Source organism: Delphinus delphis, chromosome 1, assembly GCF_949987515.2.
Source record: "Delphinus delphis chromosome 1, mDelDel1.2, whole genome shotgun sequence".
NCBI lineage: Eukaryota > Metazoa > Chordata > Mammalia > Artiodactyla > Delphinidae > Delphinus > Delphinus delphis.
Genome location: NC_082683.1, coordinates 6,892,831 through 6,918,247, shown reverse-complemented (window position 1 = coordinate 6,918,247; position 25,417 = coordinate 6,892,831). Strand labels below are relative to the sequence as shown.

At 47.1% G+C, this 25,417-nt stretch overlaps 1 protein-coding gene across 2 annotated transcripts in view; it reads right to left on the bottom strand.

Moving 5' to 3' along the window:
- H6PD (hexose-6-phosphate dehydrogenase/glucose 1-dehydrogenase) overlaps positions 1 to 12,663 on the bottom strand; it is a 40,488-nt gene extending 27,825 nt beyond the window's left edge. The window contains exon 1 of one of the 2 annotated variants that reach the window (XM_060013658.1): positions 12,343 to 12,663. In XM_060013658.1, the coding sequence (XP_059869641.1) occupies positions 12,343 to 12,347 (5 nt within the window). In that variant the 5' untranslated portion in view covers positions 12,348 to 12,663. Of the gene's footprint in view, positions 1 to 532; positions 2,546 to 12,342 lie in introns of those variants that run through there. The other variant, XM_060013654.1, reaches the window with a different exon arrangement.
- Positions 12,664 to 25,417: the final 12,754 nt, after the last annotated feature.

Below are 25,417 nucleotides of genomic sequence, written 5' to 3'. Positions count from 1 at the left end.
ATCCTTCCCCAGAAGAATCTAAACACCACGTAACCTTGAACATGCATGTACCCTGGTGGGCCTCAGTTTCCCCATCTGTGAAGAGATGGAGCTAAAGGACCTCTACAGCACTTTCCTGCTCCTAAACTCTGTTTTCCAAGGAAAGGAGATAACATCTCTATTATCAGGGAGACGGCCACAGCCTTTCTGTAAGGGCATTTTAGCGCCTACAGCCTTAGGCCGGGAAATAAAGGACTGAAATAGGAGGTATGGAGCTGATAACTGAGTGTCACCCAGAAGTTAAGGCCAAACTCTTCGAAGCTATAACTTCAGTGTGTGGAGGATGCGATTTCATTTACAACAATTATTATTCAAGATACTTGCCAGAAACACACTACGCTACCAAGTGCGGTGCCGCGGAGGCATCCTCTGGGGGTGACAAAGCTCATCCCAGAGTCGGGACTGACCGGGCCCACGTCCAGAGTCCAGGGCACCTCTCGCTGCCCCCAGCTCCAGGCTGAGGGGTTCCTACCGGGCAACCTGGGAGACTCACCTTGTAAAGTGCGGCTCTGCTAACATCCCCAAAGCTGTGAGCACTGACGTGGCCAGCCCGAGGGTATGGACCAGAAGCGGGGTTCCCGTCTGTTCTGCCCAAAGTGAAAGAGGCAGATGTGGGGTGCACCCAGGACCAGTCCCGGCACAGCCCCGGCCTGAGCGGGTGCTCCAGCGGCAGAGCCGTTTCTGGGAAGCCACAGGACGAAGCACCTCTGATCCTCTGGTCCCAGCAGACAAGCGGCAGGAGAAAGGAGCTGGGAGGTGAACGCCAGTGTCTGCTGCCGCTTTGATCCCTTTCCCAATGCCACGTGGACACCTTTGACCTCTACCTTCTGTTTGCCCAGCAGGAGGAAGGGGGATTTCCTTCAAATCACAGCTCAGGAGCTCGGAATGTTTAGAAGAATGCATGGGAGTAAAACAAGAGTTCAAAGTGAAGGTGACTTTTAGCTAAAGTACAAGGGGAAGTCCCCGTCCCTTCTACACTCGCCAACTCCAATGTGTTTCCTGCACTCTCTCCTTTGCGTTCTGGGTCCTCCGTACATCCCCAAGCAGATGCCAGCCGGACCCTTCACGATGAACTGTGACCTGCATGCGTCCCCCTCGAGGCTGGACAGGGGACAGAATCCATAAGATCAGCTCTGAGGCTTTTTCCTCCCTAATCTCAGAGAATCCTTATTCCCATCACCTCGTTAGGTATCAATCCTGGGTCCCTGTGGCCCAAATGGCGTGCTGGAGCCACTGCATACCTGCACACAAGATGCCACGGCTAAATCTTCAGGCATTTGTCAAGTCAGTTGTTAAACACAGCCATTATTGAAAACCGAATTACACAAATTTATAACCAAAGAAGTTATACTAAAAACAAAGGGATTAGGGGAATTCTCTGGTGGTCCAGTGGTTAGGACTCCAAGCTTTCACTGCCAAGGGCCCGGGTTCAATCCCTGGTCAGGGAACTAAGATCCCACAAGCCAGTGTGGCACAGCCAAAGAAAAAAATAAATAAATAAAACTCTTAAAACAAAACAAACAAAGGTATTAAATACTCAAAACTCAACACTCCCTAATTGATTTACTTCATTTTACTATTATCTATGCTCTTGACATTATTTAACCTATTGTGTCCGTAAGGTGAAGACAGATACTCTGTAACGTGTGCTGGAGGCTGGCCAGCGTGGGAACATTTACACAGCAGGTGTCTGTCGGCAAATGCCATCAACCTGCCTCCCCACCACCAACCGCCACCCTTTCAGAGGTTGTTAAACATTCACCAGCACACAAATGCCCATACACCAAGTGGTTATTTCCAGTCTGGACTTTCTCCCCCTAAACTCCCTTCTCGTACAATCAACTACTACTCTGACATCAACAGCTGGGTGCCCGCAAGACTTAACCACGTTCAAAGCTGAACTGCCTTATCCCCCAAATGCTCCAAATGCAGATCTTCCCCATCCCTGGCAAATGGCACCTCAAACCTTCCAGGTGTCAGGCCAGAAACCTTGGGGTCATCCGATCTGTCAGCAAGTCCTATAGTTTCTGCGACCAACACTTATCTAGCATACAACTACTTCCCACCATTCTCACCTCCTTCCACCTCTGCACTCTGGTCCCAGCCTCCAACACCTCTGTCTGGACCACTGTAGGAACCAGCTCACTGGCCTCCCGTTTCTATCTTCGCCCAAACCCAGCAGAGTGATCTGTTTATAGCATCAGTCAGATCGTGTCATTCTTCTGTTCGGTGGCCTGCGGGGTCTACACATTCTGGCCCCCCATCTATTACCTCTTTGATCTGCCCCTCTCTGGGCTCCAGCCACCCATCCTCCTGCCTCAGGGCCTTTGTACTTGCTGTTCCCGCTGCCTGACCTACTTTTCCCTGCAGGTGTCCACGTGGCCCACGCCCTCACTAACTGCAATTCTTTGCTGAAATGTCACCTTCTCAGGGAGGCTTTCTCAGCCGACTCTGAGTAAAATCGTAAACCTCCAACCCTCATCTCATCCCCTGCTTTATTTCTCCCCGCAGTACATATCTGTATGTGATAAGTATATTTATTTTGTTTATTGTCTGTCACCCCCCCCCCTCAAAAACATAAGTGCCAATGAGGACAAGGGTTTTTGTGTTTTGTTCACTGCCCACCTCCAGGGCCTGGCAAAACAGGGCCTGGCACACAGAAGGTACACTGTAAATATGTGCTGAATGAACAAAAGAATTCCCATTGCCCAAGACCACCATCACCTGTGTATGAGCACCTGCGTGTGAATGATGGCATGAAGGAATAAATCTCTAATGGTGACTTCACGCACTGTGACACAGCACACAATGGCAGCAGCTCACTACCTGAAATGATACTATGAACAATAAAAGAGAATATAGAGCATTTAACTAAATGCCAAATACTGGGCTAAGAGCTTCACAGGCACCATGCCATTTAATTCTTGCCACAGCTTATGAGACAGGTACTATTATTGTCCCCATTTTTAGAATGAGTAGAGAGAAAACTAAGGTGCAGAAAGATAAAATAACTTACTGAAGGTCAGGCAGCTCAGAGGTGAGAGGATTTGAATACAGGCAGCCTGGTTCCAGCACTTACTTCCCACCTACCTGTAAAACGTGTGACTACAACCCCAAATAGCAAATTTAAAACACTGTTTTAGGGGCGTTCCTGGTGGGGCAGTGGTTGAAAATCCGCCTGCCAATGCAGGGGACACGGGTTCGAGCCCTGCATGCTCCGGGAAGAGCCCACATGCCACGGAGCAACTAGGCCCGTGCGCCACAACTACAGAGCCTGCACTCTAGAGCCCTTGAGCCACAACTACTGAATCCCACACGCCACAACTACTGAAGCCCGTGCGCCTAGAGCCCATGCTCTGCAACAACAGAAGCCACCGCAGTGAGAAGCCTGCGCACCGCAATGAAGAGTAGCCCCCGCTCGCCGCAACTAGAGAAAGCCCGCGCACAGCAGTGAAGACCCAATGCAGCCAAAAATAAGTACGTAAATCACAAAAAAAAACCCCACTGTTTTAGTATGGACACTGATTCTGCTCCCCTCCAAGACTGGAATGACAGTGGTCTAAACACTCACATAAGCGACCCAAGCTGGTCGGCAGCTCTGCTTCCCTGCTGTGAATGGCCGTGGCCTCCCATGTCCACTCCAACAGTGATTCGCTCACCTTCGTTCTAACGTCACGAAAACAGTGTATTTAAGCCTGAGCTGCTTTCTTTAAACCTGGAAGGCCCTTTGTCAGGGAAGGGCTCGTTTCTGCACTCCTTAGCTACTTAGTAGCCGTGTGAGCTTACACAAGTTATTAAACCTCTCCCAACCTTGACCACAGAGTGGGAAAACAAGTCGATGAGAAGCACGAAAGGAGACGGTCCATATAAAGCACTTGGCACGGTGCTCGGCACGCCGTAAGCACCCGAGAAATGTTAGCCTCTGTCACTATTAAACCAAGAACATCATGAGTAAGGCGACTTCTCCCGCTCGTCTCCTGGAACTGCTGCAGAACCAGTTAACTTCCCACAACAGAAAAAAGTGCCAAGGAACAGCACATCGACAACTTTGTGCCCTTCCAGTCATACCGATGAAAAATCAAAGGGATATAATGCTGAGATGGTTAAAAAAAAGTCCCCACCCCAGCCCATGAGGGGTTTATAATCTGGCCCAAAGAATACAGGAGTAGAGTAAACCTCTAACTCTGCAGCCCTGGGCCTTTCACTTAACTACTCAGGGCCTTTTCTCCAGGTGGAAAATGGGGATCGTCCACCTCATTTTAATGTCTGGGGGAAAACCCCCCGTATCATGATGGTGAAAATACTTTGAGAGGTAATGGTGGTAAGAGGTCTCCTAGACAGAGGGCCACCCAGCTCCCAGCTCAGGGCAACAAAAAGCAAAACCAGACATCCTGCTCTGTCCGGGGGTTAGGGCCTGGCAGAGTCCATGGTGGAATCTGGCAAGAAGCAGTGACATTCTGCCTCGTTCCATCAATAAAGTGAGAAGTGGGTGGGCCACAGATGACCAAAGGTGCCTCCTGGTTTCCCTGTGCCCACAGATTTGACTGTTTCCCTTTTAAACAGCCTAAAACCATCTGACAATAAGAGTCACTTAGTAAATTCTAGTCTTTGGATAAAAATAACTTTGAATGTTTGCCTGCAGTGGTTATTTGCTGAGCAGTTATGTACCTCAAAGAAACATGTACACGAAATACTAAAAATGAGCTCTGTGCGTGCCAAGCACTGAGCCTTTTTATCTCAGGGGCCCCTAAAACTCGCCAGAAGATTAGCCTCATAAGCTGATCACTGTAGAAAATGCACAACATAACTTAAAATACACCCAGCCTGCTGGATGCTGGTGGGGGACCTCGACGCCCAAGGAGACAGGAGGAACCCCCAAACGAACCGGTAGGACGTGGGGGGACTGAGCGGGGAGGAGAATTGGAGGCTGGAGGGCACCCCTGGGGGGGGTGGCTGAGAGGGGGGAGGGGTCCCCACGCCTGGAGGGACCCTTGGGGGCTCGGATCGGGGGGGGGGGGGGAGTACGCCCAGCATTTCCTCTGCCCAGTCGGCTGGGGAAGCCCGCCCAGTTATTGGGCTGGGTCCTACGCCCGCCCTCAGAGGCCCCCTCAGGGCCCCGTTTGTCCTGGGGGCGTAGGAGGGAGGCCGGGGCGGGGGTGGGGGTGGGGGAGAACAGGAAAGGCAGGCGGAAGGGGCCCTCCATGACCAGAGGAGCGGGAGAGGGAGAGGAGCAGAGGGTGTTGGCTCCACCCACTCGACCCTGGGAAGCATTCTGGGCTCCCAGGTGGGGTTCCCCCGCCCCCTGAGACTAGAGGCGGGAGGCACGCCTGGGTCCCTTCTGTTCCACTGAGCCTAAGCCCCACCCCCCACACCTCCCGGGGCCTTTTCCAGCCTTGTGGGCCTAAGCATAGGCCCCGCCCACCACCCAAACCCCGCCCCTGCTTAGGCCCTGCCCTCCACAGCCAAGGTCTTTTCCACCTTTTTTTTTTTTCCTCCTCTTTTTTACTACTGCGGTTCTGTTTTACCTTCCGGTTGTTGTTTCATCTATATTTTTATTTTTATATTCTTTCTAACATGTCTGTTCATTTCCTAGTCTAATTTTTTTTACTTTGTTATTGTTCTCTCTTTTTTTTTTCTTTTTGCCACCCGACACAGAGTGCCGGACCTTGGTTCACGAGCCGGGTGTTGGGCCAAAGCTCCTGAAATGGGAGCTCCAAATATGAACCACTGGACAAACAGAGAACCTCAGACCCCAGGGAATATTCATAAGAGTGAGGTCTCCCGGAGGTCCTCATCTCAGCACAAAGACCAGCTCTACACAACAGCCTACAGGCTCCAGTGTTGGAAGCCTCAGGCCAAACAACCAGTACGACAGGAACACAACACAATCCAACTCATAAAAAAAAAGAAATGAGATGGCAAAAAAATATGTCCCAGATGAAGGAGCAAGGTAAAATCCTACAAGATCAAATAAATGAAAAGGAAATAGGCAATCTACCTGAAAAAGAATTCAGAGTAATGATAGTAAAGATGATCCAGAATCTCAGAAACAGAATGGAGGCACAGATTGAGAAAATACAAGAAATGTTTAACAAAGACCTAGAAGAACTAAAGAACAAACAAACAGAGATGAACAACACAATAACTGAAATGAAAAATACCCTAGAAGGAATCCATAACAGAATAACAGCGGGAGAAGAACGAACAAGTGAGCTGGAAGACAAAATGGCAGAAATAACTGCTGAGGAGCAGAATAAAGAAAAAAGAATGAAAAGAATTGAAGACAATCTCAGAGACCTCTGGGACAACACTAAACACACCAACATTCGAATTACAGGGGTCCCAGAAGAAGAAGAGAAAAAGAAAGGGTCTGAGAAAATATTTGAAGAGATTATAATGGAAAAGTTCCCTAACATGGGAAAGGAAATAGTCATCCAAGTCCAGGAAGCACAGAGAGTCCCATACAGGATAATCCCTAGGAGAAACACACCAAGACACATTAATCAAACTAACGAAAATTAACGTCAAAGAAAAAATATTAAAAGCAGCAAGGGAAAAACACAAAATAACATACAAAGGAATCCCATAAGGTTATCGGCTGATTTTTCAGTGGAAACTCTGCAGGCCAGAAGGGAGTGGCAGGATATACTTAAAGTGATGAAAGAGAAAAACCTAAAACCAAGATTACTCTACCCAGCAAGGATCTCATTCAGATTCAACGGAGGAATCAAAAGCTTTTCATATAAGCAAAAGCTCAGAGAATTCAGCACCACCAAACCAGCTTTACAACAAATGCTAAAGGAACTTCTCTAGGCGGGAAGCACAAGAGAAGAAAAAGACCCACAAAAACAATCCAAAAACAATTAAGAAAATGGTAATAGGAACATACATATCAATAATAACCTTGAATGTAAATGGATTAAATGCCCCAACCAAAAGATACAGACTGGCTGAATAGATACAAAAACAATACCCATATATATGCTGTCTACAAGAGACCAACTTCAGACCTAGGGAAACATACAGACTGAAAGTGAAGGGGGAGGGGGGGGAGATATTCCATGCAAATGGAAATCAGAAAAAAGCTGGAGTAGCAATACTTGTATCAGATTAAATAGACTTTAAAACACTTACAATAGATAAGGAAGGACACTACATAATGATCAAGGGATCAATCCAAAAAGAAGATATTAACAATTACAAATGTTTAGGCACCCAACATAGGAGCACCTCAATACATAAGGCAAATGCTAACAACCATGAAAGGAGAAATCGACAATAACACAGTAACAGTAGGGGACTTTAACACCCCACTTACACAAATGGACAGATCATCCAAACAAAAAATAAATAAGGAAACACAAGCTTTAAATGACACAATACACCAGACAGATTTAATTGATATTTATAGAACATTCCATCCAAAAGTGGCAAAATACACTTTCTTCTCAAGTGCACATGGAACATTCTTCAGGATAGATCACATCTTAGGTCACAAATCAAGCCTCGGAAAATTTAAGAAAATTGAAATCGTATCAAGCATCTTTTTTCACCACAACGCTATGAGATTGGAAACCAATTACAGAAAAAAAAACTGAAAAAAACATAAATACATGGAGGCTAAACAGTGCACTACTAAATAACCAAGAGATCACTGAAGAAATTGAAGAAGAAATAAAAAAATACATAGAAACAAATGACAACAAAAACACGAAAACCCAAAACTTATGGGACACAGCAAAAACAATTCTAAGAGAGAAGTTTATAGCAATTCAATCTCACCTCAAGAAACAAGAAAAATCTCAAATAAACAATCCAACCCTACACCTAAAGCAACTAGAGAAAGAAGAACAAAGAAAACCCAAAGTTAGTAGAAGGAAAGAAATCATAAAGATCAGAGCAGAAACAAATGAAATAGAAACGAAGAAAACAATAGCAAAGATCATAAAACTAAAAGCTGGTTCTCTGAGAAGACAAACAAAAATTGATAAACCCTTAGCCAGCCTCATCAAGAAAAAGAGGAAGAGGACGCAAATCAATAAAATTAGAAATGAAAAAGGAGAAATCACAACTGACACTGCAGAAATACAAAGGATTATAAGGGACTACTACAAACAAGTATATGCCAATAAAATGCACAACCACGAAGAAATGGACAAATTCTTGGAAAGGGACAATTTTCCAATACTGAACCAGGAAGAATTAGAAAATATAAACAGACCTATCAGTAGTAATGAAATTGAAACTGTAACTAAAAATCTTCCAAGAAACAAAAGTCCAGGACCAGATGGCTTCACAGGCGAATTCTACCAACCATTTAGAGAAGAGCTAACACCCATCCTTCTCAAACTCTTCCAAAAAATTGCAGAGGGAGGAACACTCCCTAATTCATTCTATGAAGCCACCATCTCCCTGATACCAAAAACCAAAAGAAGATATCACAAAAAAAGAAAATTATACACCAATATTACTGATGAACATACATGTAAAAATCCTGAACAAAATACTAGCAAACAGAATCCAACAACATATTAAAAGGATCATACACCATGATCAAGTGGCATTTATCCCAGGGATGCAAGGATTCTTCAATATACACAAATCAATCAATGTGATACAGCACATTAACAAATCAATGATCATCTCAATATATGCAGAAAAAGCTTTTGGTAAAATTCAACACCCATTTATGATAAAAACTCTCCAGAAAATAGGCATAAAGGGAACCTACCTCCACACAATAAAGGCCATATATGACAAACCCACAGCAAACATCATACTCAATGGTGAAAAACTGAAAGCATTTCCACATGATCAGGAACAAGACAAGGATTTCACTCTTGCCACTCTTATTCAACATAGTTTTGGAAGTCCTAGCCATGGCAATCAGAGAAGAAAAAGAAATAAAAGGAATAGAAACTGGAAAAGAAGTAAAACTGTCACTGTTTGCAGATGACATGATACTATACATAGAAAATCCTAAAGATGCCACCAGAAAACTACTAGAACTAATCAATGAATTTGGTAAGGTTGCAGGATACAAAATTAATGCACAGAAATCTCTGACATTCCTATACACTAACAACGAAAAATCAGAAAGAGAAATTAAGGAAACAATCCCATTTGCCATCACAACAGAAAGAATAAAATACCTAGGAATAAACCTATCTAAGAAGGCGAAAGATGTGCACTCAGAAAACTATAAAACACTGATGAAAGAAATCAAAGATGACATAAACAGATGGAGAAATATACCATATTCTTGGATTGGAAGAATCAATATTGTGAAAATGACTATACTACCCAAGCAATCTACAGATTCAATGCAATCCCTATCAAACTACCAATGGCATTCTTCACAGAATTAGAACAAAAAAGTTTACAATTCATATGGAAACACAAAAGTCCGCAAATAGCCAAAGCAATCTTGAGGAAGAAAAACAGAGAGGGAGGAATCAGGTGCCCCGACTTCAAACTATACTACAAAGCTACAGTAATCAAGACAGTATGGTACTGGCACGAAAACAGAAATATAGATCAATGGTACAAGATAGAAAGCCCAGAGATAGACCCACGCACATATGGTCACCTAATTTACAACAAAAGAGGCAAGAACATACAACGGAGAAAAGACAGCCTCTTCAATAAGTGGTGCTGGGAAAACTGGACAGCTACATGTAAAAGAATGAAATTAGAACACTACCTAACACCATACACAAAAATAAACTCCAAATGGATTAAAGACCTAAATGTAAGACCAGACACTACAAAACTCTTAGAAGACGACTTCCCTGGTGGCACAGTGGTTAAGAACCTGCCTGCCAATGCAGGAGACACAGTTCGAGCCCTGGTCCGGGAAGATCCCACATGCTGAGGAGCAACTAAGCCCTTGTGCCACAACTACTGAGCCTGCATGCTAGAGCCCATGAGCCACAACTACTGAGCCCGCGTGCCACAACTACTGAAGACATCGCACCTAGAGCCTGTGCTCCGCAACAAGAGAAGCCATCATAATGACAAGCCCACGCACTGCAACGAATAGTAGCCCCCGCTCGCCATGACTAGAGAAAGCCCATGCACAGCAACGAAGACCCAATGCGGCCAAAAATAAATAAGTAAATATACTTAAAAAAAAACTCTTATAGGAAAACATAGGAAAAACACTCTTTGACATAAACCACAGCAAGATCTTTTTTGGCCCGCCTCCTAGAGTAATGAAAATAAAAACAAAAATAAACAAATGGGACCTAATTAAACTTAAAAGGTATTGCACAGCAAAGGAAACCATAAACAAGACGAAAAGACAACCCTCAGAATGGGAGAAAATATTTGCAAATGAAACAACGGACAAAGGATTAATCTCCAAAATAAACAAACAGCTCATGGAGCTCAATATCAAAAAAACAAACAGTCCAATTAAAAAATGTGCGGAGACCTAAATAGACACTTCACCAAAGAAGACATACAGATGGTCAAGAGGCACATGAAAAGATGCTCAACGTCACTAATTATTAGAGAAATGCAAATCAAAACCACAATGAGGTATCACCTCAAAACGGTCAGAATGGCCATTATCAAAAAATCTAGAAACAATAAATGCTGGAAAGGGTGTGGAGAAAAGGGAACCCTCTTGTACTGTTGGTGGGAATGTAAATTGATACAGCCACTATGGAGAACATTATGGCGGTTCCTTAAAAAACTAAAAATAGAACTACCATATGACCCAGCAATCCCACTACTGGGCATATACCCTGAGAAAACCATAATTCAAAAAGACACATGCGGGCTTCCCTGGTGGCGCAGTGGTTGAGAGTCCGCCTGCCGATGCAGGGGCTGCGGGTTCGTGCCCCGGTCCGGGAGGATCCCGCGTGCCGCGGAGCGGCTGGGCCCGTGAGCCGTGGCCACTGGGCCTGCGCGTCCGCAGCCTGTGCTCCGCAGCGGGAGGGGCCGCAGCGGTGAGAGGCCCGCGTACCGCAAAAAAAAAAAAAAAAAAAAGACACATGCACCCCAATGTTCACTGCAGCTCTATTTACAATAGCCAGGACATGGAAGCAACCTAAATGTCCATTGACAGATGAATGGATAAAGAAGATGTGGCACATATATACAATGGAATATCACCCAGCCATAAAAAGGAACGAAATTGAGTTATTTGTAGTGAGGTGGATGGACCTGGAGTCTGTCATACAGAGTGAAGTAAGTCAGAAAGGGAAAAACAAATACCGTATGTTAACGCATATATATGGAATCTAAAAAAAGAAAAAAATGGTACTGATGAACCTAGTGGTAGGGCAGGAATAAAGACGTAGACATAGAGAGTGGACTTGAGGACACGGGGTGGGGGGGGGGGAAGCTGGGGTGAAGTGAGAGTGGCATTGACACAAATGTAAAATAGATGGCTAGTGGGAAGCAGCAGCATAGACAGGGAGATCAGCTCTGTGCTCTGCAAGGACCTAGAGGGGTGGGATAGGGAGGGTGGGAGGGAGGCTCAAGAGGGAGGGGATATGGGGATATACGTATACATATGGCTGATTCACTTTGTTGTACAGGAGAAACTGCAGAAACTAACACAGTATTGTGAAGCAATTATACTCCAATAAAGATCTATAAAAATAAAAAATATATATATGGAAAAAAAAATACACCTAGTCTACCCAGGTTTCCCTCATTGGCTACCTTCCACAAGCTACGGGCCTGGTGGGGGGAGGGGACAGAGGGTTGGGGGACAAGCAATTTCGGCTTATGATTATTCCAGAAGTTCTCACTTCCAGCTACACATTCAAGTTTGAGTGAGCTGATTTTCAGAGACCCAGATAGGTTTACTTCTGCAAAACCATTCACTGGATGGATGTGTTTGAAACGCTGATCGAAACCTGAGCGCTAATGCCAAAGATTAAGCAGATTCCGGGGTGGGGGAGTGGGGAAGCCGCAAGTTCCTCCTCTCACTGAACTGAACTGCAGAAAGCCTAGGAAAGGGGATGCCGCCGGCCCCTCCGGACCAGCCTCGACCGCGCCTGGCTGCCTCCTGCCCACCCGCCACCAAACACAACTGCCGCGTCAGGGGATATACGGAGGCAGAAGCGAACAATAATTTATTTCGCGGAAGGAAGGCAGAGAAGGGAATGCCGGTGGGTGGTGGCTGGGGTGACTCTTCCCAATTGAACGCCCAAGGATTTCACAGCCACGAGGGGCCGGCGTCCCGGGCCTGCGGGTTCGGCTGGGCGCGAGCACGCGGTCACCCTCGGGCTGTAAATAATTCCTGCGGCCAAAGGAGCCGGAGAGAAAGCGGGGGATGCAGCTTACTTCATCTCGCCCGTCAGAGCCGGCCGCTTCTCCGGGAAACGTCGGGGGCTGCGCAGGGCGCCCGGTGCTGCGGGCCGAGCTCAGGCCAAGTGGGGGCCCCACGCATCCTCTTCCGCCCGCCGGGCCCACCCTAACAAGGGCGCGTCACGCGGCCCCGAGCCTGACGCGCGCTCGGGTTTCGCCAGCGACGCCGGGGGCGGCGAACGGGGAGGGCGCGAGGCCAGGTCCGGCCCGACCGACCCTTCCCGGCCCAACCCGAGACTCGTCACTGTCCGCGAGGGCGCTGCAGCCGCGGGACCTCGGCCTTAGACCCCTGCGGCCTCGGCGCGCGCGCGCGCAGAAGGGGCCCCGCCGGGTCAGGGACGCGCACGCGCAGTGGGACCAGGCGAGGGGCGCGCGCAGTGGGGCCGAACCAGGGGCGGGCGGCAGAGGCGCAGGCGAGACCACGCCCCCTAGCTCCGGTCGCCGCGGTTAGGGGTCGGGGTCTGGGCCCTCCCACGTGATTCCCGGGTTCCCGTGGATGGGCTGGACTTAAGAACGAAGTGAGCGGACCCTTCTCTGTCGCCTTGGGTTCTCTTGTGCATCGTAGAGGCCGCCTTCTGGGCCACAGGAGGGCCGAGGGAAGTGGTTGTGTCGAGGAGCCGGGTTGCCCACGATCTGGCACAAGCTGTGGGACCTAGAACAGGTCACTTGACCTCGCTTTTCTCCATCTATGGAACGAGCGGCTTGGCGCATCCCATTTTTAATATCCGGAAGTAGTGGTTTACGGTTGGGAGAGCAGGCTGTGGGCCGTGTCTCCACCAGACAGCTTCAGCTCTCTGACTACACTCGTGTGACCTTGAAGACACTAACCTGTGATAAGTGCCCAGGAAGTGGTAGCGGGCACCTGTGTGGCTTTAGTAGCAAGATCGTGGATGGGCAAAAGGCCTCTGCGGGGTGATGGTGAGGTTATAAAGAGATGACAGGGTGAGCTACCTCTCTGAGCACTCAGTGGGTGGTATGCCGGTCCTCTGCCCCACCCTTAACCATTATCACACAGTACCTGACCCTCACTCTCACCCTCATGCCCACTTTCCTCCCAGCCCTACAGCGTGTTCAGTGCCCCCTGTGGGGCCGCAGCCATCAGAGAAGCTGCTGCTCCTTCCTGCTTCTCAGCAGACCCTGGGTGACCTTGAGTTAAATAAGGCAGGGCTGCAGCTACCTTGACCAGCCAGACCACCCAGGACCACCTCTTGGATGGTCTCATCCCTACTCCTGAGCATCTTAGCTCTTTCCCTTCTTCAGACCCACCTTCCTCCCATCCCAGAGACAGGAGAATGCCTGGTCACCTGTGCTGCAGAGCGCTTGACCACCCAACAGAGGGCATTCTGACCAGAGAAAGAAGACTTTTAGCAGCTTTTGATTCCATGAAGGTTCCATTAGAGGTAGGAATGTCAGGAACAAGCAGAAGGAACTTGGCAGTGGCCAGCAGACTAAGTAGGGCCAACCGGCGTGATTACCACACAGGATATTAAGCAAGAGGGTTCCAGGAAGGCTGGGGAGCCAAGGGGGGCTGGGCTCCACTGTCATCAAAGCTAGGGGCCATCTGGGGGCCTGCACGGAGCTGCTGGGCCTCAGCAAGGATTTGGCCATACTGGGTGGGACCTGAGAGGAGAGTCAAGGAGCCGGGTCCCTGCCCGGCTGCCTCCATAGCTGGAAGTGGGTGGGAGGGTCTAGGGCAGCGGCCAGCCAAACCATGCTGGACGATGCCAGGACTTGGCCAAGAGCCCTTCCCATGTTCGTAACCCTGGGTGCACTGTGCACTCGCATAGCATGTAAACTGGGGCCAAAGGAGGCCCAGTTGGGATGGGAGAAGGCAGTGCTCAGAGACTGATATGAGCGGTGGGGACGTTTCCCAGATCCTTGTACAGCCAACGTCCGTTACCTCGAGGGCACCTCTCAAAACATCCCAAAGCCAAGTCAGCAGTAACCAGCTTATTAAGAACATGCATGTGTCCACTTAGGTGTCAGTGGGGTGGGGACTGGGGAGTGACATGAAATGAGCCTAGGGTGTCACAGCTGTTCTCCCTGCCAGTACTTCCATGCCCACACATAGCTGAGATGTTTTCATTTCTCTACCCTCTCTCACTCTTAGTCCTTATCTCAGTCTCCTCCTGACTCTGTACCTTCTAGTCTGATCTGGACCATTACTTTGCTTTCTTTCCATCATGAAAACAATTTGGTTTCATCCAGGTGTGAGAGCGTTGCCCCCTAAAACCAAAAATCTCAAAGCTTGTCCACGGGGCTTTATGATGAGCTTTAGCGCCTTTGCATACCTAAAGCTTTTCTCATTTCTTTGCTAACAGCAGCTACAAGGCCACATCACAAGATACGCCACATCACAGGTTATGCCACATCACAAGGTACTCCATATCCCATCGGACCAGGTATGCCCAAAACCCTCTGAAGGAAGCCGGAAGAAAGGAGTGATGCCCTGTGGTGGTGATGGAGGGTGTCCCGTGACCTGAACTGTGTCTGCAAGGAGCGCCCTGGAGCTCTGTTTGAAGCTGACTTTTTTTGTCTTCCTAAACTGTGGGGTAGGCAGAAGTCAGGGTTAATTGAGCCTGCTTCCCAGATGTGGAAAGTGAGACCTGGAGAGACGAATGACTCACAAGAGAGGGCAGTGGAGTTAGAAATAAAATCATGTTGCAGTTTCTATTTTGGGGAAGCAGTCACTAAGTCAGTTCTACTTCTTCACTCTGCTCTTTGTACAGGGTGGGGAGGAAAGAACAGGTGTCATGGATTTTCAACCACCAGTACATCTTTTCATCCCCAGGCATGAGAAAGCCCAGCACACTCTCTCTCTCTCCCTCTCTCTCTCTCTCTCTCTCTCTCTCTTTTAAAATTAGCTTCATAAATTCTACATAAAGTAGCGACATATTGGTTTCTATGGTGGCCATAACAGTTGACTACCATTTAGTGGCTCAAACAAAGCAAATATATTATCTTACAGCCCTTTAGGTCAGAAGTCTGATGTGGGTCTCACCGAACTAAAACCAAGGGGTGGCAGGGCTGCTGTGTTCCTCTCAAGGGGAGCCCTTTTCTTGCTCATCTGGGTGTTGGCAGAATTCAGATCCTTGTGGTTTTAGGACTGAGATCCCTGTTTCCTTGCTGGCTATCAGCTGAGGGCCATTCCCAGCTTCTAGAAGCTAGCACCTTCCCTGGCTTGTGGCCTCCTTCCTCAATCTTCATAGCCAGCAATGGCAGGTCAAGTGCTTTGTATCTCTCGTCATTATTTTTAGGTTCATCTCTCTGATGCATCTGGGAAAGGACCTCTGCTTTTAAGGACTCGTGATTAGACTGGGCACACTTATGCAAACGAGGATCATCTCCCCATCTCAGACTCCATGTGTTTAATCACAGCTACAAAGTCCCTTTTGCCATATAAGGTGACATACTCACAGGTTCCAGACATTAGGGCCTGGACATCTTCAGGGAGTCATTATTCTGCCTACCACAGATTATAAATTTCCAGACTCTCAGACTCTCTTGATTGTCCAGGATCTTTATCACATGATTTTTTTGGTAATAGCTTTACTGAGATATAATACACAGTTCATCTATTTAAAGTGTACAATTCATTGTTTTTTAATATAGCCACAGAGTTGTGCAACCATCACCACAATCAATTAAAAACATTTTATTTGGGCTTCCCTGGTGGCGCAGTGGTTGAGAGTCCGCCTGCCGATGCAGGGGACATGGGTTCATGCCCTGGTCTGGGAAGATCCCACATACCGCGGAGCAACTAGGCCCGTGAGCCATGACTGCTGAGCCTGCGCGTCCGGAGCCTGTGCTCCGCAACGGGAGAGGCCACAACAGTGAGAGTTCCATGTACCGCAAAAGAAAAAAACATTTTAATCACCCCAACAAGAAACCATGTACCTATTAGCACTTGTTCCCTATTTTCCCTGAGCACTTCCAGTCCTAGGGAACCACTAATCTACTTTCTGTCTCTGTGGATTTGCCTATGCTGTATGTTTCATATAAATGGAATCCTATAATATGTGGCCTTTTGTGTATATATAGTATGTTAGATAGACACATATATATAATGTGTATCTACATCATGTTTTCAAGGTTCATCCATGTTGTAGTATATATCAGTGCTTCATTCCTTTTTATTGCTAAGTAGCATTTGATTGTACAGATATACCACATTTTGTTTATCCATTCATCAGTTCATGGACATTTGGGTTATTTTCACTTTTGAGCTATGATGAATAATGCTGCTATGAACGTATACCTGTTTTTATGTGGACATAATGTTTTCGTTCTCTTGGGTATATACCTAGGAGTGGAATTGCTGGGTCATATGGTAACTCTGTGTTTAACTTTTTGAGCAACTGCCAGATTATTTTCCACAGTGGCTGCACCAGTCTGCATTCCCACCAACGATGGATGATCCTATTTCTCACATCCTCGCCAACACTTGTTATTATCTGACTTTTTGATTCTAGCCATCCTTGTGGGTGTGAAGTAGATCTGATTGTGTTTTTTTGATTTGCATTTTCCTGATGGCTCATGGCATTGAGCATCTTTTCAGGTGCTTCTTGGCTGACTGTATATCTTCTCTGGAGAAATATCTAGTCAGATGATTTGCCCATTTTTCAAGTGAGTTATCTTTTTATTATTGAGTTGTCAGAATTCTTTATATATTCTAGATACAGGCCCCTTACCAGATTTGCAAAAATTTTCTCCCATTCTGTGGGTTGTCTTTTCACTTTCTTGATGGTGTCTTTTGTAGCATAAGAATTTTTTATTCTGATGTCCAGTTTATCTATTTTTTCTTTTGTTGCTTGTGCTTTTGGAATCATATCTAAGAAGGCTTTGCCTAATCCAATATCATGAAAATTTATGCTTGCATTTTCTTCTAAGAGTTTGTTTTACTTCGTATGTTTAGGCTTTTGATTCATTTTTGGTTAATTTTTGTGTATGATGTGAGAGGTAAGAGGTCCAACTTTATTCTTTTTTAAAAAAAATTTATTTATTTATTTTTGGCTGCATTGGGTCCTCGTTGCTGCACACAGGCTTTCTCCAGTTGGGGCAAGGAGGGACTACTCTTCGTTGTGGTGCATGGGCTTCTCACTGGGGTGGCTTGTCTTTGTTGCAGAGCACGGGCTCTAGGCGCATGGGCTTCAGTAGTTGTGGCTCGCGGGCTCTAGAGCACAGGCCCAGCAGTTGTGGCGCACGGGTCTAGTTGCTCCATGGCATGTGGGATCTTCCCGGACCAGGGCTCGGACCCGTGTCCCCTGCACTGGCAGGCAAATTCCCAACCACTGTGCCACCAGGGAAGTCCCCCAACTTTATTCTTTTGCATGTGACTATCCAGTTGTCCCAGAATGCTTTGTTGAACTGTCGCATAATGTGCCCCAAACACATATGCTTGGATTTCTATGCAACACTGACATGACCAAAGTCCCTCCCTGGTGCAGTAAGACAGACCCCAGCAGACCAATGCCTGGCAAGCAGCAGATCCTCAAAAAATGTTTGTCAGATGAATGCCCCCAAGTTCAGGGGTTGGAGTCCCCTTCATTCTGTGCATGACTCTGGAAATGTTTCCTCCAAGCGGCCACTTGGCCACAGTCTAAAGAGGTGCCTTGGTACCCTTGAGTAAAGGGGCAAACTAGCAGCGCTCCTACTGCCTGAACCAGATCTCAGGAAAAGAAATCCCAAATTTTTTTTTGAGGCTGCCAGGGAACATGGTGGGTCAAGGGAAAGGAAGAGAGAAGATTGGGGAGCTGCTGGCTTGGATGTGAAACAGGACAGGGGACCTTGAGTAACAAATGAAGAAGCACCTGTACTCAAGGTCAACATTTCTTGCCTTAAGCTTCAAGAGGCAAAAGCAGGGGAAAGCTCTTGGCTGGCAGATGAAATGAAAAGATAAAAGCGCTGGCAGCCACCCCAGACATCTCTGCACCGGCAAAAGCTGCATCATATCCTTTGGGCCAAGTGGAGACGCAGCCTGGGGACAGCCAAGCTTCTGGAGCAGGGGACAGATGAACCTGGGGTCTGTGGAAGGAGAAGGCACCCTTGCAGGGGAAATGTGCTGGTCAGCAGAACCTCACGAGACAGAGGCTGGCTTCCCGTTGGCTTCTCCAGGAAGCAGGCACTGTCTGTCTCTCTCAGCCCTGACACTGCAGTAGCCTGATAAGAGGCCAGGAGCTGGGGAGCCTCTGGTGAGCCAGCAGCTTCCAAGTGGCTGCAGGGTCACAGCAGGGGACAACTCCTTACTCCTCAGCCCCTTCTACTCCCCTCTCCAGTCCTGGAAACACAGGTAAGGTACCCCTCATTCATTCATCCAGTACGACATGCCAGGCTGTCTAGGCTTAGGGAACACAGCCATGAACAAGGCTCCCGTTCTCAAGGAGCTTATGTTCTACTCCATGTCGGGGTGTGTGGTAGAGAGATGGACCATAAAGCAGCAAAAGAATAATTACAGAGTGACGAGTGTGATGAAGAAAATAAAACAGAATAATGGAACAGGGTGTCTGACTGTACAGTTAAGGAAGGCCTCTCCAGGGGTGATATTTGACTGAGACTAGAGGGAAAAGGGCCAATCACACAAAAGCTAGGGAAAGAGTGTTCCGGGCAGAGAGAACAGCACGTACAAAGGCCCCAAGGCAGGAAATAGTTCGGCATCTCTGCAGAGCTGAAAGGAGGCCAGTGTGGCTGGAGCACTGAGCAAGGGGAGACCTAAGAACAGGTTGTAGAAGCTGGGACACGTGGTGCCTTCCAGGCTACGGAAAGGAATGTGGATTTCATTCTAATTTGTAGTGGAAGCCCCTAGGGAATTTTAAAGAAGAGGACACAATCCGTTTTCATTTTGGAAAGTCCCTGGGCTTCTGGGCTGCAGGCCTGGAGGAGAAGCACATTGAGTGGGTGGGGGTTATTGTAGGGTCCAGACAGGCTAGGGGCACAACTCCAGGATGTATTAAAATGTAGATGTTATTACTATTCAGGTACGGCAAGGCCAACAGATCAGGAGATGACTGCCATTGAGAAGGTAGTTTGTTCCAGTTCCCAAGAAGAGTGGGCACGCCCTGCCGCCCACGCAGGGCCACGTGGGGATGCACCAGGGTCAGCCAGGAGGCAGAGGGAGTGAGGGAAAATGTGTACAAGGGCCTTTATAGTGGTTTCCAAGGGAAGCATGGGCAAGGCAGGGTCAGCAGGCTTAGGATTGGCCAGTTTGAAGAGTTTCAGCAGGCTCCGGGGCATAGGGGCTGTCCCCTAGTTGGCTGTATCGGGTCCCGGGTGAGTAGGACAGGTAGATAGTGGCCTGAGTCTGAGAGCCTGATAAAGAAGGAGGTCGGAGCTTAGGGCTCCGGACGGGTTTGTCTGCATATGAAAGGCACTTTTTGCGCCAGAGTGAATCACAGACTATTTCTAGGAATTGGCTAGCCCTGGGAGGGGCAGTCCCTCCAGGGTCAGCAAGGCCCGGATGTCAAAGGATCAGAAACACATGGTCGACATACAAGGGACATCTGTATTCTGTGGAGAGAGGCTTCCGGAGAGGAAATTGATGGGATTTGCTGATGCGTTAGACGTGGGTGACAAGGGAGGAGGAATAATCAAGGATGCTGCTTGGCCTTTTGGCTTAAGTAATTGGTCCCCCCACTCTCAAGCAAGTCTTTTTTTTTTTTTTTTTTAATACTTTATTATTTATTTATTTTGGCCACACTGCACGGCATGAGGGATCTCAGTTCCCTGACCAGGAATCGAACCCGTGCCCCCTGCAGTGGAAGTGTGGAGTCTTACTGGACCGCCAGGGAAGTCCCTCTCAAGCAAGTTTTTGAGGGTCCAGGAGACACAGCTACCCTCAAGGAGCTTAAACTCTCATAGGGGAGCGAGGTTTCAAGTGGGGAGAGTTGGCAAGTTAAGTCAGTGCCATTAGGCTCCCTGGAATATGAGTGTACCTTGCCTTAAGCAACAAAAATGTTGCTGGAAAACAACATGTAATTCAGATGCAATATTTCCCTCATGCACTTGTATCGCCATTTCAGCAGCCATGATTTCTGATTGGCTTTCACTTGTCCAGGGCCCAGGACTCGTGATGAGGGTCTCTGCTGATATTGTCCAGAGATGTTTTTTTTAATTAATTTATTTTTAATTTTGGCTGTGTTGGGTCTTCGTTTCTGTGCGAGGGCTTTCTCTAGTTGCGCGAGCGGGGGCCACTCTTCATCGCGGTGCGCGGGCCTCTCACTATCGTGGCCTCTCTTGTTGCAGAGCACAGGCTCCAGACGCGCAGGCTCAGTAGCTGTGGCACACGGGCTTAGTTGCTCCGTGGCATGTGGGATCTTCCCAGACCGGTGCTCGAACCCGTGTCCCCTGCGTTGGCAGGCAGATTTTCAACCACTGAGCCACCAGGGAAGCCCTGTCCAGAGATTTAATGCTTCTATAAAACCATCTTATCTGTGCCAGAAAACCCCTTCATAAGAATTTAAGATGAAGGCTTTCAAAGCTACAGACTCCTTTGATTATATAAATGACTGCCTTTTAACTTTTTGGTTTTGTAAGATCTACTTCTGTTAAACTCAATGATATATAACAGTAAATAACTTTTATTATTATTATTATTTTAAGATCAAGATTAAGAAAACAGAGCACCCATGACATAAATTAGGCGCTCAATAAAAAATGTTCCTGTAATTTTTATTTATTTATTATTATTTTTTTTTTTTTGCGGTACGCGGGCCTCTCACTGTTGTGGCCTCTCCCGTTGCAGAGCACAGGCTCCGGACGCGCAGGCTCAGTGGTCATGGCTCACGGGCCCAGCCGCTCCACAGCATGTGGGATCTTCCCGGACCGGGGCACGAACCCGTGTCCCCTGCAGCGGCAGGCGGACTCTCAACCATGGCGCCACCAGGGAAGCCCTGTTCCTGTAGTTTTGATGATGTAGCCTCCATGAAAGGTGGGACTGCTGATGTATTTATATGTTTCAAAGCTACAAAGGAGCTCTTTCCCCAGAAAATAATAATCTTGACCTGGTTAGGGACCAACTGAGCTGGGAATGCTGTAACACCTAAAGTTAATGTTCTCAAGTTCTTGCTAGCTTAGATGCCATACAGCGTATGGCCTACGGTCCAGATGCTATACTGTGAGGATGGCAATATTGATTGCTGGTGGTAAATGTGATCGTGCGGTTTGGGGCAGGTGATGCGGAGTTGTGTGGCTTCCCCGACCAACCTCCTTTGGTGCGGGGGCACTTCCTGTCACATCCGATTGGAATTCACACATTTGAAATGATCGCATGTCAGTTGCCAACATCAACTGTGGGTGTTTTTCAGCCTCTCTGTTTTACAGGAAGTGACTTGTTAACTAGACTATAAATGCTTCGAAGGGGAGCTGTCTAGTGGCGACTATATCTTGTGAACATAAACCCCAGAACGAGGATCTCCTTAATACACACTTGTGGGTTAAATAGATGAATTAATTGACATGACATAGCTGTCAGCTGGCAGATCTTTGTCAAATCAACTTTTTTTTCAACGTATGCAAAAAGCCCCATTTGATTGTGCATCGAAGGACCCTAGAGAGTGAAAAGATAACCCACAAAATAGGAGAAAATATTTGTAGTGTTTAGAATATATAAAGAACCGCCACAATTCAGCAACAAACGAAACCAAACAACCCAATTCAAAAATGGGCAACGGATTTGAACAGACATTTTTCTAAAGAAGATGTGGGAATGACCAAAAAGCACATAAGAAGATGCTCAACGTCATTAGTCATTAGAGAAACGCGAGTCAAACCATGATGAGACGCCACTTCGCACCCACTAGGATGGCTGTACTTAACCAAACAGAAAAAGGGAAAATAACAAGTGTTGGGGAGGACGTGAAGAAATCGGAACGCTCATGTACTGCTTGTCGGAATGTAAAATGGTGCAGCTGCTTATAGGGAAAACAGGTTAGAGGTTCCTCAGAAAGTTAGACACAGAATCACTCTATGATCCAGCAATTCCATTCCTAGTTACATACCCAAAAGAACTGAAAGCTGGGACCCAGATACTTGTTCACCAACATTCGTAGAAGCATTATTCACAATAGTCAGAAGGTGGAAACAACCCAAGTATCAGTGAACAGATGAACAGATAAACAAAATGTGGTACGTCCACACCATGAGATATTATTCAGCCACGAAAAGGAACGAAATTCTGATACATGCTACAACATGGATGAACCTTGAAAACATTATGCTAAGTGAAAGAAGCCAGACACAAAAGGACAAACGTTGTACGGTTCCATTTATTTGTGATGCCTAAAACTGACGCATTCATAGAAACAGAAAGTAGAATGGTGGTTGCCAGGGGCTGGGGGAGGGGAGAAATGGGAGTCGGTGTTTACTGGGTACAGAGTTTCTCTTTGGGAAGATGAAAAAGTTGTGGCAATGGATGGTGGTGATGGTTACTCGGCACTGTGAATACTTAATGCCACTGAACCGTGCACTTAAAATGATTAAAGTGGTGAACTTTATGTTGTGTGTGCTTTATCACAATAAAAGAAAATACTGAAAAGAAAAAAGAAAGTCACATTGGGGCAGCATCCCGTAGATGAGGATCTGAGAGGTGTCTGGCTTGTGCAGTATCATTTAGCCCAGGATACCCTGCCCACCTGTCTCCCCTATGCCCTGGGATTAGAACAAGTCAGTCATCCTTTGACCTTTGTATGGGGAGTGCTAGACACACAGAAGTTTATCCCCAAGACTGACACTTTTCAGACCTGGGACAGCAGTCAATGTCCACACAGCAAAAACCTCTTCAAGGGCCCAGTTCTCGCTTCTACTTCTGTATCCCTCTCAACGCCTCCTCAACTGCCCAGCTGCAATTTTATTGTAAAAGGTAATTATGCGTTAGCTAAAATCAGACACTTTGCCTTGATATCAACACCAGTCCAGTGTAGGAGAATGTTGAGTACGTGAGTCCCCACTACAAAGTAAAAGGCATATGAAACTCCAACATGTGCCAGGGTCTCTGAAATACTTCATTCTTAGAACCCATGCAATTGGGTAACAGGCTAATGACGTTCTCCTAGAATGAGTTTATCTGTATTAAGTTCCAGAAAGTTGGCTAATATTAGAGCATGGCTCCCAGGTACTTAAAGAAATCCGAATTACAAATAGAACAGGAATGAGTGCAGCCATTAGAAGAACCAGCTCCCCATAAACAGGTGCTTAGAGGTGAAGCAAGAAGTGTAAATGGAGCCCTAATTAATGCCTTATTGTGCTTTGCTGCAACTGGGAGATTAACCCTGAGATGTTTTTAAAGTTTTCACATGTAGCTGGTGCCTTGAACAAGTGGGACTCATTGGGTGCAAAAGACGAAACTTCATCTCGCCCCACCGCCGGTTCAAACCTGCTGGGACGCTTACTCCACCTCTGGATGAAATCTGAAACTGAAATCTTGGATGAGACGTGACTTTCTCAGCCTCTCTCTCCAGCCAGGATTTAAAATGTCTAGTCCCATATAATAGTCAGAACCCCAGAGTTACAGCTTTTCCCTGCCCCCAGCTCCTGGAGGGGAGGGGCTAGGGTACAGTTTTTCTACCTGGGCTGCTCTCCGGTTGCTAGCCGTGGCCTCTGCCTGCTCTCGAACTGCAGGAAGAAGACACGAGAAAGCGACAGATGAGGTTTACCTGGGCTCAGCAGATATTCAAAGCTTATCACACCAGGCACTTTGAAGGGTCTTTGGAAATTTCAATAGGGAAGAGCTGACACCTGCTGTTCTTTTGACTCCTGTGAAAATGCCTTCTCTGGCTGGCTTTTTGTTATTTGTAATTCTATCCCCAGTCCCTGGAGATCAGACCTCTTCCTCTGAGGTCTCTTTTCCCCTCCAGGCGATCTATTGGGAAGATCAAAGACTCTCCCAGGCGCACACCTGGTCCCCAGAAGCTCCCACCTTGAACCGGCTCTCAGGGAAAGAATGTCACTGCCAGGGGGTGCTTTAGCCAGGCGTCCCTTCTCCACCTTTCGATTTCTCAGGCGGGAGTTGCACGGGGCCCTGGGGCACCTGTGTTGCCCTCTTGAGCTCTTTACGTAAAGATCCCTTCAGCCCGCTGGTGGTAAGGGGAAGCAAGTCCCCGATCCTCCACGTGGGGGCGATACTCGCGGGACAATGACCCCTGAAAAGCATTCTTCCCTCGTCTCAAATGTGATGCATCTTTTTCTCTCTCAGAGTAGTCATTGAGCTGACGGATGCAAAGCAGTCACTTGACCCCTCCTTCGCATGTTTGTCCCCGTGGAGCTGGGAATGGTGGCCTCCCAAGACTGGACCCATGACTGAAACGGAGCCGGTGAGTCCCTTTAGAACATCTCATTACACACGCTTTTAATGATCCAGATTGAGGGCAAAGCAAGGATTTCTTTCTTTCTTTTTTTTTTTTCCCACCTTTTAAGAGTTTTGCTTCGTACGAAATCTAAAAGGTGAAATATTCTCAGCAGAATTCAAGAGACCCATGCAAATCACTGAGTGATTTCAGGAGACCCAGAAAATTGCCCCAAAACCTGTCACTGAGAAGAGCTGCAGCTGCTAATGAAGGTCTTTACAGCCCGCGTGGAGCATCATAGGACCGGAATTCTCCTCCACTGGATGAGTTCTGTCAGGAATATGAGTGATTTCCCCACCCAACGTAACCAGTCTCTTTCCTCACCTAACCTAATCAGGAAGGAACGCAGGCACTATCTCAGGCCATTTCACACCCATGTATCACCTCCCAGAGAGCAAGCACCCCGTGGGTGGGCGCCACGCAGCCCTCCTTTTATCCCCTGCTTCTACACCATGTCGGGCACATAGCAGGATCTGGGCAAAGCCTGAATTGAATTACGATCTAAGGGGAGAGCCACAGAGACCTGAAATTTATTCTTCAAGGAGTTTACTCTTCTTAAAAAATTCTTTTAAATTAGATTTTAGATATAAAAAGATCAATCTGCTGCTTTATTTTATTACTCTTCTGTCATATTAAACTGTAACCCTTGGTGACTTAGGGTCGTAACAAGTGAAGTCTATAAAACAAAACAGCAGGTGTGTTAAAATTGCCTATAT